At 35.9% G+C, this 27,969-nt stretch overlaps 2 protein-coding genes across 2 annotated transcripts in view; one reads left to right on the forward strand and one right to left on the reverse strand.

The window, feature by feature from the left end:
* Positions 1 to 3,134, reverse strand: part of LOC136035470 (proteasome subunit alpha type-2-like) — a 62,734-nt gene extending 59,600 nt beyond the window's left edge. Inside the window, exon 1 of the mRNA XM_065717284.1 lies at positions 2,989 to 3,134. Within this exon, the coding sequence (XP_065573356.1) occupies positions 2,989 to 3,029 (41 nt within the window). The 5' untranslated portion in view covers positions 3,030 to 3,134. The remainder of the gene's footprint in view (positions 1 to 2,988) is intronic.
* A 10,898-nt stretch (positions 3,135 to 14,032) lies between these two features.
* The window catches only part of LOC136035481 (RNA-binding protein Musashi homolog 1-like), a 121,299-nt gene continuing 107,362 nt past the window's right edge, over positions 14,033 to 27,969 (forward strand). Inside the window, exon 1 of the mRNA XM_065717294.1 lies at positions 14,033 to 14,278. Within this exon, the coding sequence (XP_065573366.1) occupies positions 14,094 to 14,278 (185 nt within the window). The 5' untranslated portion in view covers positions 14,033 to 14,093. The remainder of the gene's footprint in view (positions 14,279 to 27,969) is intronic.

The following is a 27,969-nucleotide window of genomic DNA, read 5'->3' on the forward strand; positions in this document are numbered from 1 at the left end:
AAGTAATTTCTGTTTGTTTTAAGGTTTAATGTTGCTCCTTACTTTCAGTTAAAACAAAAATTGTTTTTTTATTTAATTCTTCTTAGAAAGATACTTTTTACTTTAGTTTGTACATTAAAGCACAAAGATTAAATATATATTATTAAAAAAGAAATATACATGAAATGCAAAAAATTAGATGAATATCAAAGGCTAGAATAAGTGGAAATAGTGTCACTCATCTAAGCAGATAAAAAGTGCATTATGTATAATGTATATTATACAACATAATGAAATTTGAGGGACTGAGATTTCACTTGCAGGCCTGTGGTATTCCCTTTGATTTTTACTAGAAGTTGTCATAAATGATAATAGGGAATTTTAAACTTCCTCTTAAATTTTTGTTTGAAGGGTGAGGGGCAAATTAAAAAAAAACTGATTTGTATATGAACATTTTTAGATGTGATGAAATTAATTTAAATATTGCAGGATTATAGAGGTTGTGGGCCCTAAAGCTTCCTCTTTTTTATACATTTCAAGTGTGAAAAATACTTGATCCAAGAAAAAATTGCTCAAACTTTGAAACTATGTTATATAATTCATATTTGATGGCATCAATTCACAAAAATGTAGTAAGTCAAAATTTGTTTTCAAAATCTAGTGGGGGTGATTGAAGTTTGGGCTGATTTAATCTTTAGTGAAAATATCAAAAATGAATTTTCAATGAAAGAATGCCCCAAAGTGTATTTTTTCAAATCCAGAGAAGAACATAACCACTATGTCCCTCCTGTGATTGATGCCAGTGCTCATAACTCAAAGGGAGTGGGGTGTTGTAAGAAGGGTCTACATGTGGCAAGTCAAGAAGCATGGGCTATACAATAATTTTTCTCTGAATTATTGGTGGGGGGGGGCAATTGTCCTTTAGATATTATTGGGGGAACCAAGGCCTGTAAAAGACAGAGGTTCTAAACAAAGCCAAAATGGTATGACATATGGCAAAATTACAGAAAAGTGGCTCTTTAGAAGAAGACAAGCTAAAAAATAGATCAGAAAAATATTTTTGGTAAAATTCTAGTTTAGTGACTTCTTTCTATCTCAGAAAGGGGTTAGGTTAGGAAAATGAACCTTTTGGGGATGGGTCTACAGGGTAAAGTATATCCCAGGAAGGTATTTTAAATACCTACCTCTACTCCCTCTCTCTCTAGAGGGCCCTGAAATTTGTCTACATGACAGGTCTATACTTATTGAAATTTTGACAAAACAGCATTTTACCTTACTTTTCAGTTACCAGTTGCTTTTTCTCTCCTTAAGTTCTGAAAGCGTAATTCCTGTTATTTGAGTAGAATTCTGAGCCAAATCTTTGTTAAATTTTTAGGAAATGTATTTGCATATCTATAAAACCTTCTAAATAGGAATTGAGCAAAGTTGTAAAGCTGGACACAATTTTTTTGTACTTTATTCAAGCAGAAGATCTATTTTACAAGGTTTTAATTTTATAACACACATATTTTTAAAAGTCAGGACCCTCTAGAGGGAGAAGGAGTGGAGTTAGGTACTTCAAAATACCTCCCCAGGACACAATTTAGCCTGTAGACCTATCTCTGAAAGTTTCATTTTCCTAACTTAGCCCCTTTCTGAGATAGCAAGAAGTTGGTAAAATTCTAGTTAAGTGACTTCTTGCTATCTTGGAAAGGGGTTAGGTTAGGAAAATGAAACTTTCAGGGATGTGTCTACAGGCTAAAGTATGTCCCAGGAAGGTATTTTGAAGGGACTACCTAACTCCTTCTCCCTCTAGAGGGCCCTTACCTTTGGTGACCTTTAAAAATATGTGTGTTATAAAAGTGAAATCCTGCAAAATAGATCTTCTGCTTAAATGAAGTACAACAAAATTGTTTTCAGCTTCACAGCTTTGCTCAATCCTAATTTATAAGATTTTGAAGATATGCAAATATATTTCCTAAATTTTGAAAAAAAACAACATTGATATAGCTCCAAATTCTACTCAAATAACAGGAATTGCATTTTCAGAACTAAAGGCAGAGAAAAGGCAACTAGCAACTGAAAATTAAGGTAAGATGTTGTTTTGTCAAAACAACAGGTAGACCTGCCATGTAGGCAAATTTCAGGGCCCTCCAGAGGGAGAAGGAGTGGAGGTGGGTACTTAAAAATACCTCCCCAGGATATACTTTAGCCTGTAGACCCATTTGCAAGAGTTTCATTGGTCAATGTTCCCATTACCAAACAATTGTTTTGGGCCATGAAACTATTGTTAATAGATGCATTTTGACTTTTGAACATCTTTTTTCTCTTGCAAAACTACCACAAACTCACCATTATGAAGTTATTCCAGCCCAAATATCCTATATTACACATAAAGTATTGTAATCATTTCCATTTTCATTGATTGGATATTTGAAATTGCAAATCTGTAATAGTTCAGAAACAAATTTGGGCTTTATATTTGCACATTAGGGGGGTGGGGGTAAAGCATAGCATATATTAAATACATAAACTAACCATTTCTGTATTTAGTATATGCTATGCTTTACCCCCTCTCCCCCTAATGTGCAAATATATAATAGGCTAACTCCATAATGGTGAGTTTGCAGTAATTTTGCAAGAGAGAAAAGATGTTCAAAAAGTCAAAATGTATCTATTAACATAAGTTTCATGACCCAAAACAATTGTTCAGGCAATAGGAACATTGACTGTTTCATTTTCCTAACATAATCCCTTTCTGAGATAGCAAGAAGTCAATCAACTAGAATTTTACCCAAGAAGTCACTAAACTGGAATTTTGCCTTTTCAGCAACTGTACCCAACAAATTTCCTTATAGCCTGGATACTTTTTTAGAGATTTTTCTTAAACAGATAAGGTGGGGCCGTGGAATGGGACGGTTATATTACATCAATAATATATATCCATCAGTTTTGACACATTATGATTGCACAGTTATTAAACACAGGCTAGACTTGCATCGCAGCAATCAAGCAAACAATAATAATCACCTAAAAGTAGTCAAAGAAAAGCTGTATCTCTCAGAGGACATGATTCCAAAAGTACTTGAAACTTTAGTGGTTCTCTTTTTTCTCTTTTTATTATAGGCGAATTGTAAAATGCAAGTTGGTTTGTTTTATATTATTTCTTCCTTAAATGTTATGCTAGAGATCATAAGCTTATCGGAAGCTTTAGGCCATGTCTTCCCTATGGGTTTTTCGGGCGAAGTCGGAAAAACCCAAAGGCGAAGTCTATGGGTTTTTCAATGACGTCAGCCTCGTCATTGAAGATAGCTTTGCGACCCCCTGAAAAGAAACATTTCTGATATTGGAACTTTGTTCTTGTGTATCATTTTTATTTTCATTGTATTTTCCTTCATTTTTTAATTTATTCCATTTTGGGCAGAATTTCGAACTCTTTACAATTTTTTTTTTTAACACAGTTAATTTTAACACTTCTAAAGTAGTTTAAACTTTTTTTGGAAGATCTAGTTTTCACTAATGCTTTAATAGACGGCAAAATAGATTGCGGAAATGGGCACATTTTCGATTTTCCCCTCCAACTCCCCCAAATGTCACCAGATCTGATCAGGATTTAAAATGAGAGCTCTGGGACACGTTTTCCTTCTAAATATCCAATTTCATTAAGGTCTGGTAACCCGTTCTTAAGTTAAAAATACCTCAATTTTTCTAATTTTTCCGAATTAACACCCCCCTAACTAAAGAGTGGATTCAGTCTGGTTATGTCAATCACGTATCCAGGACTTGTGCTCATTCTTCCCACTAAGTTTCATCCCGATCTCTCGACTCTAAGCGTTTTCCAAGATTTTTCTTTTCCCCCTCCAACTCTCCTCAATATCATCGAATACGGTCGGGATTTAAAATAAGAATTCTGAGGCACAAAGTCCTTCTAAGTATCAACTTTCATTAAGATCTGATTACCCGTTCGTAAGTTAAAAATGCCTATTTTTTTTCAGTTTTTCCTCTCCCTCCAGCGCCCCAGATGGTCGAATCGGGGAAACGATAATTATCAAGTCAATTAGTGTAGGTCCCAGACACGTCTACCACTTTTTATCGTTCTAGCAGGTCCAGAAGCACCGAACTCGCCGAAGCACTGGAAATCCCAGCCACCCCCCCCCCCCAAGAGAACGGATCCGGTCCAATTATGTCAATCATGTATCTAGAACTTGTGCTTATTCTTCCCATCAGGTTTCATCCCGATCTCTCCACTCTAAGCGGTTTCCAAGATTTCCGGTTTCCAAGATTTGTGTTACCCCCTCCAGCCTCCTGTGCCCCTGGATCCGATTTGAATTGAAAATGGAGTATCTGAGACGTAAGATCTCTCTATATATCAAGTTATATATCAAGACAACCCATTCGTAAGATAAAGATACCTCAATTTTCACGTTTTCCATTATTTCCAGTTTCCCTCTCCAACTACCCCAAATGTTACTGGATCTGAATTTAGAGTAAGAGCTCTGAAGCACAAGATCATTCTATATCAAATTTCATTAAGATCTGATCGTCCGTTCGTAAGTTACAAATACTTCATTTTTTCTAATTTTCTCGAATTAACAATCTTTACCGCTTTAGCCCCCCCCCCCCAAATCCACCAAAGAGAGCAGATCCAGTCTGGTTATGTCAGTCACGTATCTAAGAATTTTGCTTATTCTTCCCATCAAGTTTCATCCTTGTCTCTACACTTTAAGCGTTTTCCAAGATTTCCATTCCCCCTCCCCAACTCCCCCAATGACGCTAGATCCAGTCGGGATTTAAGTTGAGAGATCTGAGTTACCAGGTCCTTCTAAATATCAAATCAAGATCTGATCACTCCTTCGTAAGTTACAAATACCTCATTTTTTCTAATTTTTCAGAATTAACCCTCCCCCCAACTCCCCAAAAGAGAGTGGATCCGTTACAGTTTTTTCAATCACGTAGCTAGGGCTTGTGCTTATTTTTCTCACCAAGTATCCTCCCGATCCCTCTAGTCTAAACGTTTTCCAAGATTTTGGGTTTCCCCTTGTTACTCCCCCCAATGACACCGGATCCGGTCGGGATTTAAAATAGTACCTCTGAGACACGATATACTTCTAGATGTCAATTTTCATTAAGATCCGATCACCCGTTCGTAAGTTAAAAAACCACATTTTTTCTAATTTTATCGAATTAACCGTCCCCCACCCCCTCCCCAGATGGTCAAATCAGTAAAACGACTATTTATAATTCAATCTGGTCTAATCCCTGATACGGCTGCCAAATTTCATTGCCCTAGCTTATCTGGAAGTGCCCAAACTAGCAAAACCGCGACAGACCGACAGACAGACAGACCAACAGAATTTGCGATCGCTATATGTCACTTGGTAACTACCAAGTGCCATAAATAATTGAAAAGATATAAAATATAATTTTTGCTGTGAAAAAGACTGTGTCAATAAAACAAGCAGAAATTAAGTTTAAAAAACAACTTTTTCAAGAAACAAGTTTCTCAAAGAAAAGTAAAGAGCTCCATTAAGCCAAGAATGATCAAAAATAAAGTCAAATAAACTTCGAAGTGAAAACTAACACAAATCCCTATCAATAAATAAATGGAAACTAACAATCCACGGTCATTTGTTTTGTTGTTGTTGTTTTTTTTCAAACAGTTCATGGTAACGAACTGTAGTAAGGAGCGACCCGGCTCAATAGTAAACAAAACTAAAAAAAAACGGCTTTTAAAGATAACTGAGCCAAACTCAGTTGTGAGTTTGACTCTTTCTCTCAACTCTACTTTTTAAAACAATTAAAAACTTTAGTGTAAAGAGCGAGGCGTTGAGGAGGGGACAACCCCTTTCATATAAGGAATAAATGGAACCATTTTATTTTTTTCTCTCAAGTCTACTTTTTAAAACAGTAAAAAACTTTGGCGTAAAGAGCGGGGCGTTGAGGAGGGAACAGCCCCTTTCATTAACGGACTAATTTCTGTTCGTTTTAAGTTTTAATGTCGCTCCTTACTTTCAGTTAAAAAAAACTTGTTTTTTAAATTTAATTTTTAGCAAAGCGCAAATTGTGTTCAGGTCTTAAGAAGGCATAAGGGTTATCAGCCCTACTCATGTTAATGTTTGCTCGTTTTGAGTTTGAATTGACTATTTATTGAAATTTCTGTTCATTTTGAGTTTCATTTATTTATTGATAGTGATTTGTGGTAGATTGTTTGGGAGAAGAGGAAGTAAAACAACAGATAATTACTTCTAAAAAACACCTTGCAGCGTATGAACTAGATCCATTTCAAAGGGATAAACTAGGACAAAATTTAAACAATGGAAGCCGCAATGCATATGAATAGAATTTGATTCTACTTTCCATGTTCATTGTAATGGACAAGGGCCTCATATCACGGGGGAGGAGGCAACAACCAACACTTTTTAGGGTTTTCTCAATTTTGGACCATAAGGCCAAAATTACACTGTACCTGAGAAAAACTGAGTAGTTACAGCAGAATCTCAGAGTCCAAAATTTCAATCCGATTTTGATACCAATTCCAATATCCGGCAGTGAAGGTCCAAAATTCAGTAGTACAATTTATAAATTTTGCGAAGAAAGTCTCGTAGTGATATGTCTAGTTAATAGACATAGTTTAAGTTGAATCAAAATCTAAAGTCGTACTGCAAGTTCGCAAAATAATTGAGGATTTGGTCGAATTTTGCACATAAGTTTTTTTGATTCCTCTCTTATTTCCAAAATTCAAGTGAACTTTCTGAAATGGTCATGGTAAAATGCGAAATTCATTGATTTTGTAGTTTCACGTCAATCTACAAAAATGAAGGGGACGGGGGGGGAGAGGGGCAAAATATTCTTTCAAAACTTTGGGAGTAGAATCTTTTATTTTTAACGTGGGGGGAGGATGCCAATTTTGTTGTGTTATATATATTTTCATCAAAAATAAAAAAAATTGAGGACATTTTTTAAAGAAAGTATCCCAAGAGTTGGATGGGGGAGGGCGAAAATTGTGAGGCAAGTTCCCTTTGTCCCCTTATTCCTTCCCAATTAACGTCCTGGATATACAGATTACCAGATTCAATGTACGCTTTTGTTTACCACCCAAAATTGTTTGGTATTTTGGTTTGATGGATTGAGATGGGAGATACCAAATGGTTTTTTATTTGATTTTTCGTTTTTGTTTTTTTTGGTGTTTACTTGTCGTCACCTTTCGTAAGTTGATTTATACATAGGCCTACTGGGATGATTGTTTAACTAAACAAGCTTTGCTACAGGTTTTGTTATGCTCATTGTTGATGAATAAACTATTTCTTTCTTTTAAAAAAAGAAAACAAAAAAGAAGATGTTTGAAAGCTTTTGACAGCCAAATTCTTCGAAGAGTGTAAGTCAAAAACACTACTGATTATCTGGGGAGATAGGCCGAGTTTCTATTGTGTTTTTTTTAGATGACATTCCTTACAAATATAAATATAATTTTCTCTAAGTTGCTATGCCACAAGTCATTAAAATCCGTGTTCCCTCATCAATCTTACACCTGCTATTCCTAGGTTTCTCCCACAAAATCAATTTGTGTTAGAAATATGCTACGAACTTGTTTACCCTGGATACAGCGTAAATTGCACCGTTCTCAGCAGAAGCCCCGGACATTTTGAATGCTTTTGGAAAGCCTAGTTCTCTTCCTCCCCCATTAAAATAGGAAATTCCCGTGGACGATTACTAACTTTCCGTTATAAAATAGATTGACTGGATTTAGGTTTCTTACTCTTGTTTGAGTAAGAAACTGAGTTTGAGTAAGAAACTTTCAAACTTGTTTGAGTAAGTAGTGCTGGGCGATATCGGATACCAATATCGATATATCGAACCAAACATGGATATCAAATATCGAAACGTAAATATCAATGTCGAAAACGATATTATTTCGGCTTTTTCTGGTATCTACCAATGAACATCTAGCAGAATAGATCCAACATAGAAAATTGTTTCGCAACTGGCCGAGAAGAAGGACAACCTGTTCAATATACTGACCAGTATATGAAGATACACAGCAAGCACAACTGTATCCATAGATGGCATAGCCCGAAACTACATTTTGTGAGGGTGGGCTCTCAAATGTTGCTGAGAACCTCCAAAAGGCTTGGCTAGGTACAATACTTTCTAGGCTTATAGTCCTTGTTCAGATCACTACGATAGTCACAAACATCAATTTGCGTTTCTAGAAATTGTATATTACCCTGACAATCTTCTCCAAGTTGAGAGTAAAATAGCAAAAGGCCATGGATTGGGCCTTACTTGAATCTGTATCAGTAGATACAAGTGCAGAATCAAGCATCAGGCCAGTTTTTAGGGATCACATGGTGAAGTTTTAGTAGTCAATACAAGACAAGCCTTGTCAGCAGCTGTATCTGTCACGGCTCTCTAGATTCCAGTAGAGAGTCTTTAGCTCCAAGAAAAACTGAGCCACTCAAGTCGTGGGGGTCTTGTAATATGGGTTTCAGAAATACCAAAATTGTCATAAAATTATTTTCCATGCCCGCCGCCAATGTTCTTTCTGAGAGTGGATTCCAAGCCTCATTAGCTAATCAAATAGTTCGTGGTAACATACTGTAAGTAAGGAGCAACTTGGCCAAATACCAATCGAAACTGTAAAACACGGAATTTTTATAATAATAGATATATCAAGAGAATTAGATTTTTATGCTGATTCCAGATATATAAAATTCATCAAGTTTTATGTACCCATCAAAATTTGTGAGCCTGAGAAAATTTTTATGATTTTTGAGAAAGGGCGGGAATGCCCTTATAAAGTCAATTCATCTTAATAAAAATCACAGATTCGGCATATGAGGGAACCATACTGTAAGGGTTTATAGCTTCCACCTGAAAATATGTGAAATTTTGTAAGTTTTGCCAGAAGAAAGATCACGGATGCGCGTTTATTTCTTCTGTTTCAATAGTTTTTTTTACAAGGATGATTGTATCGAACTAATAGTCATATAAAATCAGGAGAGGGCTCGCTCAAACAGAAATTACAGTTCTAGCTTCCCATTTCGTCACGAAACCGATTGAAGGGCAACTAGATGTCTCCTCCCTCCCACACTCCTTTTTACCAAAGTCTTCCGGTCAAAATTTCGAGATATCCATTTTTATCAGCATAGTTGAATGGTCAAGTATCAGACCTCTGGATATGACACGACCCTGCAAGTCCGTGGAGAAAAAAGTTTTTAGCTATGAAATTTATCTAGTTTTTACATATAGTTTTTGTTATTGGGAAGTAGCCTAAACAGACATTTTTGGGGAAGAGTGAATTTTGTGTAGGGGAATTTCCTGTGGGATAATTTTTTATGTGGAGGGAAGTTTCCGAGGAAGAACTTTCGAAGGGAAACTATGCACAGGGGAATTTTCCAGAATTCTTATACAAACTTATTTTTATTTGATTTAGTTTTTCTCTGCAAATTCAATTTTACATAAGGAGATATTCTGGGAAAATTACCCAGGGAAAACTTTCAAAGGAGTTGCGACTGTCCAATGGGATGGATTTTTTCAAACGAAAGTAGGCTTAAAATAATTTTCCTGGCGCAATTGTCCGCAACAAGTTTGTTGGGAGAGTTTTCAACAAGGATGGAATTGCCTGAGGGGTGCGGGGTGTTACGCAAGAGGAACTTTCCAAGAAGGAATTTTCTTGGGGTAGGAGATTTTCCATGGACAGAAAAGGCGAATTTTCCGGATTTATTTGAAAAACGGTTAGAGATTAAATAAAAAATCTTATTTTTCATCTATATCTAGTGAGAAATATTAAAACGTAAAACAAAAAAAAGATTATCCGCTATACGAGGGAAAATCACACTCTTCAATACCTTGCTCTTTACGCTAATTTTTGCTTGTTACTTATTTAAAAAGAACTCCTCAAACACAAGAGCCGTCTAATTAGAGTAAGGAGATTGTTAAAATACAAAAAGAAACTTTGGCGTGAAGAGCAAGGTATTGAGGAGGGTTTATACCCCTCATATATAGAATAATTTCTGTTCTTTTAAGTTTTAATGTTACTCCTTACTTTCAGTTGAAAGAAAAATGAATTTTATTTATTTAATCACTAAAAGACGGAACCAATTCTCAGTGGAAAATATTGACATTTTGCTGATTTTAAAAGCCAAAAATAGCCAGTCGCTTGTTTTTCGTTATCCTGATCCTGAGTAATTCCAAATTAGGATTTTTGCAATATTCTTTCATGCAATAGAAGTTTTTCTTCATTTATTTCCAAATTTGGGGAAAAAATGTTTAAAATGCTCTTTTTGTTATTGAATTATTCTGTTATTGAATTTTTCCAGACTCTGAAGTTAATCTGATCAAAACAAATGATAAAAATATCAAAATAGATATATCGAATATCGAAAGTAAAAATATCGATATATTGTTTAATCCAATTATAGCCCAACACTACTTTCAAGCATCAAACAATAAGTTTTACATTTCATGAAAAATGTATATTTAGCACTGTGGATTTAATTGGAATTAAAAATGCAAACAGACATTATTCTAATCAAAAGTGCTTAAAAGAAGAAAAGTTTCTAACTGTTTCCGTTGATTCCGAAAGATGGTATACCTTAAATTAGGTATCATGTCGAAAATGCGTCGTATATATGGGGAAATGTGACCAATCAAGTATATAACTATAAATTTAACATCATTTCTTTTGTAATTAGAAGAACCGAACGATTTTGCCACCTTCATTAGAAATACAACTTACATTTAGGCAATGAAAATTTGCAACTCAAGACTTTGGATGAACCCTGATAATGAACTCTCTCGTGCAGATCTAGTGAATGACTTTAGTTGATCGGAATTGTTAATTATTTTAACGGAATTTAATTTCAAATATACAAAATATATTTATTATTGTTATTATACCTAAATTAAAATACGCTATATGCATCCAAGTTTGTCAAAATAGATTAACTGCCATGTTTCAGGAAAGGTTAAGGGAACTGGGTTGAAACTTTTAATGCGTGTAGCAAAGGAGAGGTGATTAATACTTTTTAATTTAATTTTTTAAAATAATTAAATAATAAAATAATTTTAATTTTTTAATTTAATTAATGTTTTTCAATGCTCAAAGTTGTAACATGATGGGGATTCAAATTCCTTCAGCTCCATAAAGCCTCAAAGATTATAGAGATGTTTAATCAATATATTTGAACGTTTTTCCCTGCATTCATCGGTCCAAAGTCGTATAGCATAACTATTTAAAAAATGTTACAAAATCTTGTCCAACATTTAAATAGTAAGCCTAAATCTTGATTCATAAGGAGATTAAATGAAAAAAAAAATCTTTGTTTATCAAACAGTTTGTGGTAACGAACTGTAGTAACGAGCGAACCGGCTCAATAGTAACCAAAACTCTAAAAACTCTAATAGCTACATCAAAAGAATCGCATTTTAATGCTGATTTTAAATATATAAGCTTCGTCAAGTTTAGTCTTACCCATCAAAAGTTGCCAGCCTGAGAAAATTTGAGTTATTTTAGAAAATAGGGGGAAACACCCCTAAAAGTCATATAATCTTAACGAAAATTACACCATCAGATTCAGCGTATCAGAGAACCCTACTGCAGAAGTTTCAAGCTCCTATCTACAAAAATGTGGAATTTTGTATTTTTTTGCCCGAAGGCAGATCACTGATGCGTGTTTATTTGTTTGTTTGTTTTTTGTTTTTTTTTCCCAGGGGTGATCGTATCGCCCCAGTTGTCCTAGAATGTTGCGAGAGGGCTCATTCTAACTGAAATAAAAAGTCCTAGTGCCCTTTTTAAGTGACCGAAAAAATTGGAGGGCACTTAGGCCCCCTCCCACGCTAATTATTTTCCCAAAGTCAACGGATAAAAATTCTGAGATAGCCATTTTACTCAGCGTAGTCGAAAAACCTTATAACTATGTCTTTGGGGACGACTTACTCCCCCACAGTCCCCGTGGGAGGGGCTACAAGTTACAAACTTTGACCATTGTCTACATATAATAATGGTTATTAGGAAGTGTACAGGCGTTTTCAGGACGATTTTTTGATTGGGGGAGGGGTTGAGAAGAGGAGGATATGCTGGGGGAACTTTCCATCAAGGAATTTGTCATGGGGGAAAGGAAATTTCCATGAAGGGAGCGCAGGATTTACTAGCATTATTTAAAAAACAATGAAAAAATAAATATGAAAAAGTTTTTTTGCAGCTGGAAGTAAGGAGCAGCATTAAAACTTAAAACAAACAGAAATTATTACCCATATGAGGGGCTAACCTCCTCCTAATACCTTGATCTTTACGCTAAAGCATTTTTAGTAATTTCAACTATTTATTCTACGGCTTTTGTGATTCAGGGGTCATTCTTAATGAATTAGGACAAACTTAAGCTTTATTGTAAAGAGCGAGGTACTGACGATTGGGCGAATCCCCTGATGTATGTAATAAAAACAGGAGAATACAAAAGTTCTTTACCTAAGCTAATTTATAATTTACGTATATCTTTTACTAATAAAAAGATTTGTAAAAAATTAAGAGTTCTAGTTGCCTTTTTAATTAACCAAAAAATAGGAGGGCAACTAGGCTTCCGCCCCCGCTCTTTTTTTCTCAAAATCATTCGATCAAAATTATGAGAAAGCCATTTAGCCAAAAAAAAAAAATGAAAAAAAAAATGCAAATTTCATTTTAATTATTCCTCTGCGGAGAGCCGAAATCAAAACATGCATTGATTCAAAAACGTTCAGAAATCAAATAAAAAATAAACAAGTTTTTTTAACTGAAAGTAAGGAGCGACATTAAACTTAAAACGAACAGAAATTACTTCGTATATGAAAGGGCTTCCTCATCAACGCCCAGCTCTTTACGCTAAAGTTTTTACTGTTTTAAAAAGAAGAGTTGAGAGAAAGAGTCAAACTTTTAGCTGCACCTGTGCCTAGGCATGTGCCTAAAATAATGAGAAAATGGAATTTTTTATCAGGCTGAGTAAGGGGGTTAATATCCTTTAAAAATATACAGCTAAGCCCGTATTTCCGTGTAAAGTCCTTTAAAGCAATTTGGAAGGTGGTACTCTATTATATAACTTTCATTCATTTCAAAAAGTTCATCTAAATTGAGCGTAAAGAATACGGGCTGCGAGGGGGGGGGGGAATCATTTTCTTGTCGCAAATCTTGACTGAAAATGAGAAAACTGTAGCTAAATAATTACATGGAAAAAGGGAGTTTTGGTGGGAATACCATCCCGAAGGCTGGTTCAAAGAACTACCCCACTCTCAAAAAATGGATGATTACGGGCTTAGAATTGAATGTTAGGCTTTTTAGGCCCTGTGTAAATTGTTCTGAAAATACGATCTTCCCAAACAAAAGGTCTTAGCTTTTCCAGAGGGGGTTTATTCAAGCGTGCTCTTTAGCTCTAGTGTCCTTTTTAAGTAGCGAAAGGGATCGTGCCACAATAAATTGCCGTTTCCAGTCATTTTATCCCAAATAGGATAAAAATGTCATAGAGTAAAAAAGTATTACCAATTCTTCTAAGGTTTTTATTTTTAACAGAAACTTTGTTTTACAACCCTATTCTTCCGCGCTAAAAGTGTGCTTTGATTCTATTGGTTTATTTTTAAGACGCATTCTCACAAGCTAATCATGTCAATCCTTATTTCTGGATGGGAAAATCAGCCCCGCCTTTTTGAAACTAGGTTAATTTATGCGGACAAGAAACTGTAATTTTTGGGAAGATAAATAACTCCGCTCTTTAATACCAAATTGTTTCTTTTCTTAGGATTATTAAACAAATAAAAAGAACGAAGTTTTTTAACCACTGCTTCTTTTAAGGTAAACTCTCTACTTGTATTCTAATCCTTACATATTACTATCCTCCACCTACTCTAATGCTTCACAATCTAGAATAGGGTAAAGGAGATAAAGATTCGGAGAATAATAGAAACTCCGCTATATAATGGTCTTTTCATTCATCCTAGACGAGTTTTTTTTCTCTCCCTCTAACTCATGCCACTTCTTTAAACTCCCGGGTGCGCAACTCTAAAAATCCTCCTCGTTTTACTCGTTCTTCATCTAAAATGAAACAGTCATTATTCTACTAGTGAAGCAGAAACAAAGCAATACACTGGGTTCATATTATTTAAACCCTGACATGCTAGCTATGGGCAATCCGACAATGTTCCCCCAAATTGGAGGAATGACTATACCGCTCCCCCCAGGATTAGGGATACCTATTTATCAACAACTTATTACGAGGCCTGATACGGGTGGAGTTTTAAAACAAGAGGATTTACAATATCAGCAAGGACTGCAAGTAATGAGAGCTTCGAATGACTTGTAAGTTAAATAAGCAGTTTCTAATTTGTGTCAGGAGGGAGACAATGTTGGGAGGAGGCCATCTTGCATCCCTAATGTCTTGGTTTTGTAGGAAGTCAACCCAAGCAAAATGTGTAGCAGTCTTCATATTGTTCATATAGGTTACAATTTTATATTTTAGTGAGTTTTAGCTGTACCTCCCTCCCTCACACTTCGAAACCTCAAATAGCATTCGTACCTTATCAAGGGCCTCATTTTGGAGAAAGCTAGGTCGTTACTCCCAGTTAAGGCTAAAATGTATATGAACAATTATTAAAAAATGATAAAGGTTCCTGAAGAAGGGTAGAAACGCTTTGAAAAATCATTGATAAGATATCTATCCATTTACCATTAATTTCCTGGCAAATTACAATTTTTGCTGATTTGACGAAGTTCAGTAACACCCTCTCTGAAACTTGGGTACCTAAAATGGCGTATATGCTAAATCATGGGTACTTTGAGAGGGCGATGGGACCACTCGCAAATAAAGATGAAAAAATCATGAAACATATGCGAAGAAAGATATGGTTTCAAACAGTTCATGGAAAGAGCGACCCAGCTCAATAGTAACCAAAACTCTAGACAAAAACGAAATTTTAGTACCAATATATAAATCAAAAGAATTGCATTTTAGTGCTGATTTTAAATATATAAGTTTCATCAAGCTTAGTCTTACCCATCAAAAAGTATGAGTCGGAGATAAATTTGCCTTATTTTCCAAAAAAAGGGGAACCACCCCCTAAAAGTCATAGATTCTTAATGAAATCAGACCATCAGATTTACAGAGAATCCTACTGTAGAGGTTTCAAGCTCCTATCTGCAAAAATGTAGAATTTTATATTTTTTTCAGAGGAAAGATCACGGATGCGTGTTCATTTGTTTTTTTGTTGTTGTTTCTTCCCCAGGGGGTGATCGTATCGACCCACCGGTCCTAGAATTTCACGACAGAACTCATTCTAATCGAAATTAAGAGTTCTAGTGTCCTTTTTAAGTAACCGAAAAATTGGAGGGCAACTAGGCCCCCTCCCACACTCATTTTTCCTAGTGTCACCGAATCAAAATTTTGAGGCGGCCATCTTTTTCAGGATGGTCGAAAAATCTGATAACTATGTCTTTGAGGACCACTTGATCCCCCACAGTCCCCAGGGGAAGGGCTGCAAGGTATTAACTTTGCCCATTGTTTACATATAGTATTGGTTTGGGAAGTATACAGACGTTTTCAGGATCGGTATAGCTCAATACGAATGGGGACATCAGTATCATTAAGATAAGGATAAAATTAATTTCCAGGAATTTCCAACAGAGCTACATATTTGATTTGACAAAGCTACCAACTTTGTTAGAAGCACGCTTTGGTTTTAATCATTCTTATTACTTATTACATTGTTATACTTTTCGTTTCAAACAAAACGCCAGTTCTTCGATTTAACAAAGCAGAAACTTCCTGACTCTTTCTTCACAAAATAGGCGAAATCTAATTTTGTCTTTGTCAATAGTAAAAATCGTTCTTAAAACAGCATTATTGCTTTAAATACCAACAAATACTGTATGTGTGACGATTAAAACTGTTGTTCTTGTGCCTCTTTTTCTTTTATTACATGATCTGCAGAAGATGTAGCCTAATATCTACGTTATTAAGGTGGTCATAATCAAACAGTTCGTGGTAACGAACTGTAGTAAGGAGTGACCCGGCTCAATAGTAAACAAAACTCTAAAAAACAGATTTTTTATGCTAAAAGATACATCAAAAGAATTTGATTTTTCATGCTGATTTTAAATATATAAGTTTCATCAAATTTAGTCTTTGTCATCAAAAGTTACGAGCCTGAGAAAATTTGCCCTATTTTGGAAAATAGGGGGAAACACCCCCTAAAATTCATAGAATCTTAACGAAAATCACACCATCGTATTCAGCGTATCAGAGAACCCTATAGCAAAAATCAAGCTCATATCTACAAAAATGCGGAATTTCGTATTTTTTACCAGAAGCCAGATCACGGGTGCGTGTTTATTTGTTTTTGTTTTTTTTTTTCTTTTCCCCAAGGGTCTCGTATCGACCAAGTGGGCATAGAATGTCGCAAGAGGGCTCATTCTAACGGAATTGAAAAGTTCTAGTGCCCTGTTTAAGTGACCAAAAAATTGACCCCCTCCAACGCTCATTTTCTCCCAAAGTCAACGGATCAAAATTTTGAGATATCCATTTTGTTCCACATAGTTGAAAACCATAATAACTATGTGTTTGGGGCTGCTTTCTTACTCCCCCACATCCCCCAGGGGAGGAGCTGCAAGTTACAAACTTTGGCCTGTGTTTACATAGAGTAATGGTTATCGGGAAGTGTACATACGTTTTCCGGGGGGATTTTTTGGTTTGGGGGGGGGGGGGGTTAGGGGAAGGGGCTACTGGGAGGATCTTTCCTTGGAGGAATATGTCATGGGAGAAGAGAACTTCAATGAAAAGGGCGCAGGATTTTCTAGCATTACTATAAAAAAATGAAAAACTAAACATGAAAAAGTTTTTTCAATTGAAAGTAAGGAGTAGCATTAAAACTTAAAACGAACAGAGATTATTACGCATACGAGGGGTTCTTCTCCTCCTAAATACCTCTCTCTTTATGCTAAAGTATTTTTAGTAATTTCAACTATTTATTCTACGGCTTTTGTGATTCAGGGGTCATTCTTAATGAATTGGGACAAATTTTATGAATTGGGGTCATTCTTAATGAATTGGGACAAAATTTCTTATTTTTTGCCAGAAGATCGATCACGGGTGCGTGTTTATTTGTTGTTTTTTTTTCTTTTCCCCAAGGGTCTCGTATCGACCAAGTGGGCATAGAATGTCGCAAGAGGGCTCATTCTAACGGAATTGAAAAGTTCTAGTGCCCTGTTTAAGTGACCAAAAAATTGACCCCCTCCAACGCTCATTTTCTCCCAAAGTCAACGGATAAAAATTTTGAGATATCCATTTTGTTCCACATAGTTGAAAACCATAATAACTATGTGTTTGGGGCTGCTTTCTTACTCCCCCACAGCCCCCAGGGGAGGAGCTGCAAGTTACAAACTTTGACCTGTGTTTACATAGAGTAATGGTTATCGGGAAGTGTACATACGTTTTCCGGGGGGATTTTTTGGTTTGGGGGGGGGGGGGGGTTAGGGGAAGGGGCTACTGGGAGGATCTTTCCTTGTAGGAATATGTCATGGGAGAAGAGAACTTCAATGAAAAGGGCGCAGGATTTTCTAGCATTACTATAAAAAAATGAAAAACTAAACATGAAAAAGTTTTTTCAATTGAAAGTAAGGAGTAGCATTAAAAGTTAAAACGAACAGAGATTATTACGCATACGAGGGGTTCTTCTCCTCCTAAATACCTCTCTCTTTATGCTAAAGTATTTTTAGTAATTTCAACTATTTATTCTACGGCTTTTGTGATTCAGGGGTCATTCTTAATGAATTGGGACAAATTTTATGAATGGGGGTCACTCTTAATGAATTGGGACAAAATTTCTTATTTTTTGCCAGAAGATCGATCACGGGTGCGTGTTTGTTTGTTGTTTTTTTCTTTTCCCCAGGGGTGATCGTATCGACCCAGTGGCCTTAGATTGTTGCGAAAGGGCTCATTATAACGGAAATTAAAAGTTCTAGTGCCCTTTTTAAGTGACCAAAAATATTGGAAGGCACCTAGACCCCCTCCCACGCTCATTTTTTCTCAAAGTCAGCGGGCCAAAATTCTGAGATAGCCATTTTGTTCAGCATAGTCGAAAAACCTAATAACTATGTCTTTGGGGACGACTTACTCCCTCACAGTCCCGGGGGAGGGGCTAAAGTTACAAACTTTGACCAGTGTTCATGCATAGTAATGGGTATTGGGAAGTGTACAGACGTTTTCAGGGGAATTTTTTTCTTGGATAGGGAGGGCGTTACATGGGAGTATCTTTACATGGAGGAATTTATCATGGGAGGAGAGAATTTCTATGAAGGGGAGCAGGATTTTCTAATACTATTCAAAAAACGATGAAAAGATAAATATGAAAAAGTTTTTTCAACTGAAAGTAAGGAGCAGCATTAAAAAAACGAACGAAAATTATTACGAATAGTAGAGTCCTATCTTAATTCATACAATGGTTTCTGTAATTGAGTATTGCTTCTATACTAAAATTGTAATGTAGATCAACAGTAGCTTGCATAGATTTATACTAAAATACGCTTAGAATATACAACTCTATTAAGATGTGTTTAAAATAGTGGTGTCAATTCACTGAAATGTAAGGGGGAGGGGTCACGCCTTTTTCTAAATCAGTGAGGCACAACCGCGAGTAGTACTCCCAACAGAATATAATGAATCAGGAGATTAGTACCTGAAAAACACAGAGCATATAGCAAGCATCCGAAAACATGTTTTAGGGGGGACGAATCCTTCTCCCTCTTCAGTTGATGCATTTGGCTTACTGGATTGAATCTAAACCGTAGATTCAAATACATTCTAATACCACACTTGCTATACATGACGCATGATAAACAATGAAAAAGTATAATAAATCAATAAAAAATTATAAATGAATAACAAAGTAGCCAAGAGAGAGAGGATAATATCAACCAAGGGCTAATATTACCCTTGCCTTCTCGGCTATTTAATTGGATTATTCATTTATTATATTTCTTCCTCGTTTGTCATAGCCATAGATTAATTAATATATAAATATATGTTTTCCTCTGAAAAATTTTGGAGTATATGTATTGATCAGAGCCGCATCCAGGATCTTTTTTGGGGCTCTATTTTTTTCGCGGGGGGGGGGTGTTACAAAAAGCTTTAAAAACGCATCAAAAATCTGTTTAATTTTTATAGAAATTTATTTTATGAGCCAATTTTTTTCGCTAGGAGGAGGGGTTCAAAACCTCTAGCCATCCCCCCATGATACGGTCTCTTGGTATCAACCATTCAGTCGATACGGTCGACCAATTCAGTCGACCAATTCAGTCGATACGGTCATGATATCGACTGAAAAGAGACACTGTGCTTTAATTGACTTGAAGCCGAATTGATTCATAGACACGTAAGATGACTCGATATGCGTCACATTGCGGGGCACAAGCAGATACATAGGCATGAAAACAAGATTAGAGCTATTTACTTGCACTTGTTTCGTGGTACGAACCTTTTGTTGATTGGTCTGTCCAGATGACTCGAGCAGGAGTCAGCTACGCTAATTTTAAAGGCATTGTGGGGCACATTTTTGTCGAATTGGATGAAAAAAAACTGTAACTGAAAGTAAGGAGCAGCATTAAAGCTTTAAAAAGAACAAAAATTATTCCGCATATGAGGAGGGACTGCCTCATCTTCAGACCTCGGTCTTTAAGCTAAATTTATAAAGTTCTTTAAAATACTTCTCATTCCGATTTAACCACCCCTGTGTTTGAACGATCTTTCTTACGGAATTGTGACTAAGTCACCAAATATTTGCGTAAAAAGCGAGGGTTGAGGAAAGGGTCTCCTCATATACGGAACAATTGCTGCATGTTTTAAATTTGCTTTCACCCGATATTCTAGAATCACTGGTTCGAAACGTTTTCACATGGGAAAAACAAACAAGCAAAATCAGATTCTATTCTAGTATTAGTCTGTGGTTTCCTTGTTTTATTGAAAAAAAAACAAAAAAAAACTAAATCCGGAGATAGCGCAAAAGATTGAGCACTAAGGTGATTGCACATGACTAAGAGTGATCAAAGATCCGATTGTACGTTCGAGTTTCGTGTAAAGTTTCTATTACAACCCGCTATTTCGGTTGTCGTACAAAAAATATGCAAATGTTCCTACAATTAGAAGAAAACAAATGAACGTCAACCAAGAAAGCGGCAAAATAGCTGATTGTATAAATTTTGTCCAAAATGGTTTTCTAAAGAAAAATAAGGAGCGGTTTCATCCTGAACCGAGTAGAAACAGCAATGCAATAAAAAAAAGTAAAGAGTACGGCACTGGACCTTACAGCCCTGCTCGTGAGGCTTATCTCCGTTCATGGTCTTTCAGCCAGGAAGATCAATTTGGGGTTCAGGCCCAGCCATCCCGAGCTTTCTCACACCCTTCCTGTTAACCTTCCCAAAATTTCTCCTGGCACCCACTTGGAGCTTGGTCGACTCTGTTTGAGCTTACACAGTGACACCACTGATCCCCGTTCCAATCCAAATGACGAGCTCGAACCCCTATCCTCAGGGACAAAGGTTTTCAAGTCTAGCATGCTAACTATTCGGCAAGTCGAATTTAAAACGACTAGAAATTAAAGGGGATTACAAAGTGAAATATGAAGCACATAATATATAAGTTACAATAAATAAAAATTAGGCTGCCTCCCCCTCCTCTTAAACTCTCTTAGGGGCGCGTTTCAATTTTTATTGAAATCTAAACAAATTGCCTCAATATTGCCTCTTGAAGATTACAAATTTCATTTAGCTATCAAAAGAATCTAATGAAATTGGTTTTTTTTTTAAATAAAATTAAATTAAAAACTACTGACGACTTTCTCTTCTATTTTCCCCTGAAAATGATTAGTATTTTGCTTTCTTTTATATTCTAAAAAATAATGTCCTAAATATACTAAAGTTTCAGTACAGTGCAAACAAAACTAGCATTTAGGGTTGATTTAGCTGTTGGGAGGGGCACGCCTAACCCTTATTTAGGGTGTCTGTTAATTTTGCGTTTGACTTTATTATTCATTTTAATTTCCAATTGCTGAAGTTTTCGCTCTTTTATTCGTTGCAAATTCGGTTCACTATGAACTTGGACCATGATATGGCTTAATTTGTACTTTTCTCACGTTATAGCGTATCCAAACTTTTTTTTTCAAATTTAATCATAATCCAGAACTTTGTTAACTTTGTTGTGAAGTTTTCAGTTTCAATGAAGCTGCAATTACCATTTTCACTCACTCTTAAAATTAAACTGAATATTTTATATGTAATCATATTGATTGTTAAAAGCTCGTCAGTTCAGGGATTTTATTTCACTGTAATTCTTATTTTTATTTTCTACGTCGTAATAAGAAATTCTTATTTGTATATTCTGATATTAGTCTTTTGTTAGATTGTTTTATTGAAAAATAAAACCCTCGGGTGGTGCGAAAGGATTGTGCAATAAGATTATTAAATAAAAAAACAAGTTTTTTAAATGAAAGTAAGGAGCGATATTAAAACTTAAAACGAACAGAAATTACTCCGTATATTAGAGGGGCTTTTCCTTCTCAACGCCCCGCTCTTTACGCTAAAGTTTGGCTCTTTCTCTTAACTCTACATTTTAAAACAGTAAAAAACTTTATCGTAAAGAGCGGGGCGTTGAGAAGGAAAAGCCCCTTTCATATACGGAGTAATTTCTGTTCATTTTAAGTTTTAATGTCGCTCCTTACTTTCATTTATAAAATTTGTTCTTTTTATTTAATTTCTGAACGTTTTTGTATCAATGCATGTTTTGATTTTGGCTCTCCGCAGAGGAATAATTAAAACGAAATTCGTATATTTATTTTTTTTTGCTAAATGGCTTTCTCATTATTTTGATCGAATGATTTTGAGAAAGAAAGAGCGGGGGAGGAAGCCTAGTTGCCCTCCGATTTCCGGTTAATTAAAAAGGCAACTAGAACTTTTAATTTTTTACGAATCTTTTTATAAGTAAAAGATATTCAGCCAGGAAGAACGATTTGGGGTTGGAAGTCAGCCATCCTGTGCTTTAGCACAACCTTCATTTTGACCTTCCCAAGATTCCTCCATGCACCCGCTTAGAGCCGGGTCGACTCTGCCTGTGCTTACGCAGTGACATCACTAATCCCCACTCAAAACTGAATAAACAGCGATGACTGGCCACTCAAGATGACTCGAGCACAAGTCAGCTACGGCACTTCGAAAGGCATTATCGGGAAATTTTTGTCAAATAAAAAAAAATTAACTGAAAGTAATGAGCAATACTAAAGCTTAAAACGAACAGAAACTGTTCCGTACATGAGGGGAGGCTGCCCCTTCTTCAACACTTCATCTTTAACCTAAAGTTGTGAAGTTCTTTAAAAATACTTCTCATTCAAATTCAATCACCCATGTGTTTGGACAGTCTTTATTAAGGAATTGGGACAAAAAATCCAATTTTAGTGTAAATAGCGAGGGTTGAGGAATGGGTAGAATCCCTCATATACGGAACAATCTCTATTTGTTTAACTTTTTAATGCTGCTCCTTGCTTTCAGTAGAAAAATGGTTCGTTTTTTTTTTTTTTTTTTTTAGTTTCTGAGGGTTTTTCAAACCCCACCAGCAAAATTTATGCAAAATTTAATCCGCAAATTTTCCCCACACAAAAAATTATCCATGCGGAAAATCATCCCTCCCGTACAATGTTCGTCTCCAAAAATTTCCGTATGTTTCGCAATGGCAAATAGACCCACTATATATGAACAATGGACAAATTGTTCATATATTGTTGTTCACATAGTACTAGAATGTTTGATTTCCGTTCAAGTGAGCCCTCTTCAGATCTTCTAGACCTATTCGTTCGTTATGATCACCCCTGAGAAAAACAATAACAATTAAACATGCATGTGTTACCTCTCTTCTGGGAAAAAAATACAAAATTAAAAATTCCATGTTTTTGTAGATTTGAGCTTGAAACCTTTTAACTAGGATTTTCTGGTATGCTAAATCGGGTAGTGAGATTTCCAATAAAATCATAGGACATTTTAAAGGTGTTTCTCTCTTTTTTGAAACTCCGGTAAATTTTCTCATGCCAGTAGCTTTCGATGAGTTACATTAAAGCTAATAAATTTTATATGTTTGGAATCAGCATAAAAGCCCATTCTTTTGATGTATCTATTGTTATCAAAATTCTCTATTTTTAATTTTGGTTACTGTTGGGTTGAGCCGCTCCTTACTTACCACGAAGTGCTTGAAAGGTATTTTCAACCCACTGTATTAAACCGAAATATCGTTGGGCAAAAATGAACCACTTATTTTAGCCACATCATAGTCAAGTAAAATACAAAATACTTTATATAATACCTTATAGGGACCGAATCAAACAAATCCTGAGCTAGATGGCAATCACTTAAACCCTTTGACCTGTAACACCTTTTGAATTACTACTGCCGAAATACCATTTCTAATACCATAGATTATTCCAATTATATTTACTTACTCTGAAAATTATATATTTAAATAACAAATGCAATAGCTAGATACTCATTTCTCCTGATCAATTGAGCTGAATTATGCTAATTAAATAATTAATGCTACAAGAAATGTTACTACCTCTTGCGCTATTATTGTCTGGCTTTTTGCATAAAGCAACTCGTAGTTAATTTATCATCTCGTAAAAGTAATAGATTTAAGATAAGACAATGTAACATTGAATTAACAATTTACATATACAAATTGATTAATGAGCTGATTTCTATCTAAAATAACAATATGACCTCCTTTGAGAAAGTTTTTTTTACTATATGTTAAGGAAAACCCTGGGGGGAGATAACAATGGCCCCTTAGATTTTCCTCGTTCCCATCAGATTTTGAAACATATCTATTTTCTGTATTTTCATTTAAAAAATAAAGCGAAATTTCCTCTGATGTCTCCTAATTTTTCTAGAATTTACTATATCTATTTTTGCTCTTCATTTTTGTGTATTATTGTATTAGTACTGTGTTAGATAATTTTATTTACGGCTTAATGGCGTTTTGATCCGATTGTTAATTCAATTTGGCTTAATAGCTACCTTCAACATTGAGTAGACAAAAAAACACATTCTACCACAGTCCTGTCTTCAAAGTTGCACCACACAAATTTTACTCAATGGTTCCGACATGAACCTACTACATGTTCTAGTTTATCTTGCCAATTATGATGAGTCCGGTCATTTACTTATTTTTAGAGACTAATATTTCTTTTCCCTTTTCTAAGACGTTTTTTTTGGTTAGGATAAAGTGTTGCCATGGGAACAGTTCCTCTGTTGTCTATACATCATGTCAAATGACAGAGAGACCAATCAATCGCATATGTTTTAACTCACCGACATAAATGGGAGCATAATTTGAACCTAGTCATGAATTAACCTCCACGCAAATCTGCAGAACCTCTGCAGAGCTTTAACCCTGGTGGGTACCTGTTTGACCTAACTCCCCTCAAAACGTCTGAAAGTTGTATCTGACATTTTCAAACTTCTGAAAACGATGTCATAAACCGCTCACTAGGTTGTCATAACCGCTCACTAGGCTCACTTCTGTCATAAACCGCTCACTAGGATGTTCTCAAAGGAACCATTAGTGGAGTGATGTATGCTCCGATAGACTTGCCGTGATTATTCTCCCTTTAAGAATTATTCAATCTTAGTTGACAAGCAATGATACATGAAAGCCGACTGATCCAACTGATTGTGCGTATGTTGGTGAGCAAATGTGTATCCAGGATTTTTGTTCGGGGTGTGTCCAAGAAACTTAATTAAACGTATTAAAATTTGCTTATGTGCCATTCTGTTATCGTCCTAGCCGAGACAGATTTGAAATCCTTAGAACAGAGGTTCGAGTCCTGATGTCGCTGGTTATTCGGTTTGAAACATGGGTCAATGTGTGACTCTGTAATCTCAGCCAGAGTCAACCCAACTCTAAATGGGCGCCTGAAGAAATCTTGGGAAAACCACTGGAAGCGTCGGATGATTTGCCCCCAACCACGCATTGCACTCCCGGCCGATGGCAGTGAATCAGGAGATCGGTATCTGCGCAATGCAGATCATTCGTCAGCATACAAAAAAGTTTTTTATTTTATTACGTTCCTACCACTGGGAAATTTTTCTTGAGGGGTGGGGTTGAAGCTCACTAAAACCTTCCCCTGGACACGGCTTTGCCTATATGCTAGGTGTGTTTTCAATTTAGTTATGTGATTTTTCAGACACCAAAAAATCTCACAGGTCCTCTAAATTGTTATTTCATCTTCGATGGTACTTCCCCTTCTTGAAACATGTCAGGTTTCAAGAGTTTAAACATCTTGGGTCTTTCTCAAATAAACGTGTTTCTACAAGGAATGGAGGTGGGAAACCAGAAGACATTAATAAAGCAATAGGAAATTTGGAAAATTTGGATAGAAAAATTGGAAATTGTCCCATTTAAATCTTGGTAAAACCAAGCTCCTGGTACATTTGCCTCCCCTAACCTTCCTTGGAGCTTTTCTAGCGGTGCCCCTGCCCAACATATTGTTAGTCATAGAATAGCCAAGGGTAGACAGGGTGGATTAACAAGTACGAATTCCTAGAAAAAGAAACATATAGCAGCTGTGCGAAAGAATGTTCTACAGAAAAAAGACAGTATGTAGTCAATCAAATATCTTTAAAAAGATACTACCAGCCTACATAGGTTTTTGCTAATTGCGGTTGTGTACTTGATTCAAGTACGTTCAGAAGCATATTCAGCTAACTTGAACATTCTTCTGAACGTCCTGTCCTCAAGGGATTGCCAAGATATTAGAGGGTTTTGCAATGTATGTGACACTGTAAAAGATTTTCCCCCAGACCCGTCTCCATTTTCATCTTTATGTCCGAATCACCTCTACATCTATAGTTCAGTCCCTTTGATATGAGCCTATGTAATACATACCCTTCAGAACCTTTTTTTTTAACTCATGCTTATGCGAAAGCTCGGCAAGGTGCTTTGAGTAAATTCCCCTTAAATCTTCTAAAAAAATTTTTTATCCCCAATGATTTCCAAGTTCTCTATTTTGATGTATTTGGTTTACCTTGAAATAACCACTCCGCTTTCTCCATAAAAATGTTCAATAGATTGTCCGGAACTATCCATGCAACATCAATTAGCAGGAGTAGGGGACCTGTTCCCCCTAGGATTCCCCCCTTCTCCAAATTTGAAAACATTTTTTGGGGAGGTTTCACTGAAAATACATTTTTAGGTATTTTCACTGAAAGAATGGAAAAAATGAATAACTTGTTCCCCTTTCCTATTCAAAAATACATTTAACACCCCCACCAAGGCTGTATCCAAGATTTTTTTTATTTTGTGGGGGGGGGGGGGGGTAAACAGAATTTTTCGGGGGTACAGAAAAACTTTAAAACACATAAAAAAAATAGTTTATATTCATTTTGTTACGTTTTTACAACTGGGAGAAAAATTTCGGTGGGGGGATCAAATCTCTGAATTTCTCATTCCCTGGATACACCTCGTCCCCCCTAATTTACTGTAAATTGACGCAGCTGATCCATATATTTGTTATCAGAGCTTCCGACCTAAATTAACTACTTCATGAAAATTCCACTCGCCAACTTTTTCAGTCGTTATGACGCTTTGCCAGGTTTTGAAATGAGTTTCTGGTAAAAAGAACTTAAAAAGTTAAGACTCTTAATAATCTGAATTCTGAAATCAAACGACATGAATTAAATCGCTGTTTGCCTTCAATAATAAAATCCAGTTTTGTTATTAGTAAGTCTAAATTAGTAAATAAACCTTTATTTGCTCAAAACGCCTCTTAATCAAACAGTTCGTGGTAACGAACTGTAGTAAGGAGCGACCCGGCTCAGTAGTAACCAAAACTCTAAAAAATGGAATTTTGGTACCATTAACTACATCAAAAGAATCGCATTTTAATGCTGATTTTAAATATATAAGTTTCATCAAGTTTAGTTTTACCCATCAAAAGTTACGAGCCTGAGGAAATTTGCGTTATTTTGGAAAATAGGGGGAAACACCCTCTAAAAGTCATAGAATCTTAACGAAAATCACACCATTAGATTCAGCATATCAGAGAACCCTACTGTAGAAGTTTCAAGCTCCTATCTGCAAAGATGTGGAATTTTGTATTTTTTGCCAGAAGGCAGATCACGGATGCGTGTTTATTTGTTTTTTTGTTTGTTTTTTTTTCCAGGGGTGATTGTATCGACCCAGTTGTCCTAGAATAATGCGAGAGGGCTCATTCTAACGGAAATGAAAAGTTCTAGTGCCCTTTTTAAGTGACCGAAAAAATTGGGGGGCACCTAGGCCCCCTCCCACGCTAATCATTTTCCCAAAGTCAACGGATCAAAATTCTGAGATAGCCATTTTATTCAGCGTAGTCAAAAAACCTTAAAACTATTTCTTTGGGGACGACTTACTCCGCCACAGTCCCCGTGGGAGGGGTTACAAGTTCAAAACTTTGACCAGTGCTTACATATAGTAGGCCTAATGGTTATTGGTAAGTGTACAGGCGTTTTCAGGAGGATTTTTTGGTTGGAGGCAGGGGTTGAGAAGAGGAGGATATGCTGGGGGAACTTTCCATCGAGGAATTTCTCATGGGGGAAGAAAATTTCCATGAAGGGAGCGCGGGATTTACTAGCATTACTTAAAAAAAAAACAATGAAAAAATAAATATGAAAAAGTGGAAGTAAGCAGCAGCATTAAAACTTAAAACGAACAGAAATTATTACCCATATGAGGGGCTCACCTCCTTCTAATACCTCGCTCTTTACGCTAAAGTATTTTTAGTAATTTCAACTATTTATTCTGCGGCTTTTGTGATTCAGGGGTCATTCTTAATGAATTGGGACAAAATTTAAGCTTTAGTGTAAAAAGCCAGGTACTGACGAGGGGGTGAACCCCCTCATATATGTAATAAAAACGTGAGAATACATAAGTTCTTTACGTAAGCTAATTTATGAGTTACATATATCTTTTACTTATAAAAAGATTC

The sequence above is a fragment of the Artemia franciscana genome, chromosome 14 (assembly GCF_032884065.1).
Source record: "Artemia franciscana chromosome 14, ASM3288406v1, whole genome shotgun sequence".
NCBI lineage: Eukaryota > Metazoa > Arthropoda > Branchiopoda > Anostraca > Artemiidae > Artemia > Artemia franciscana.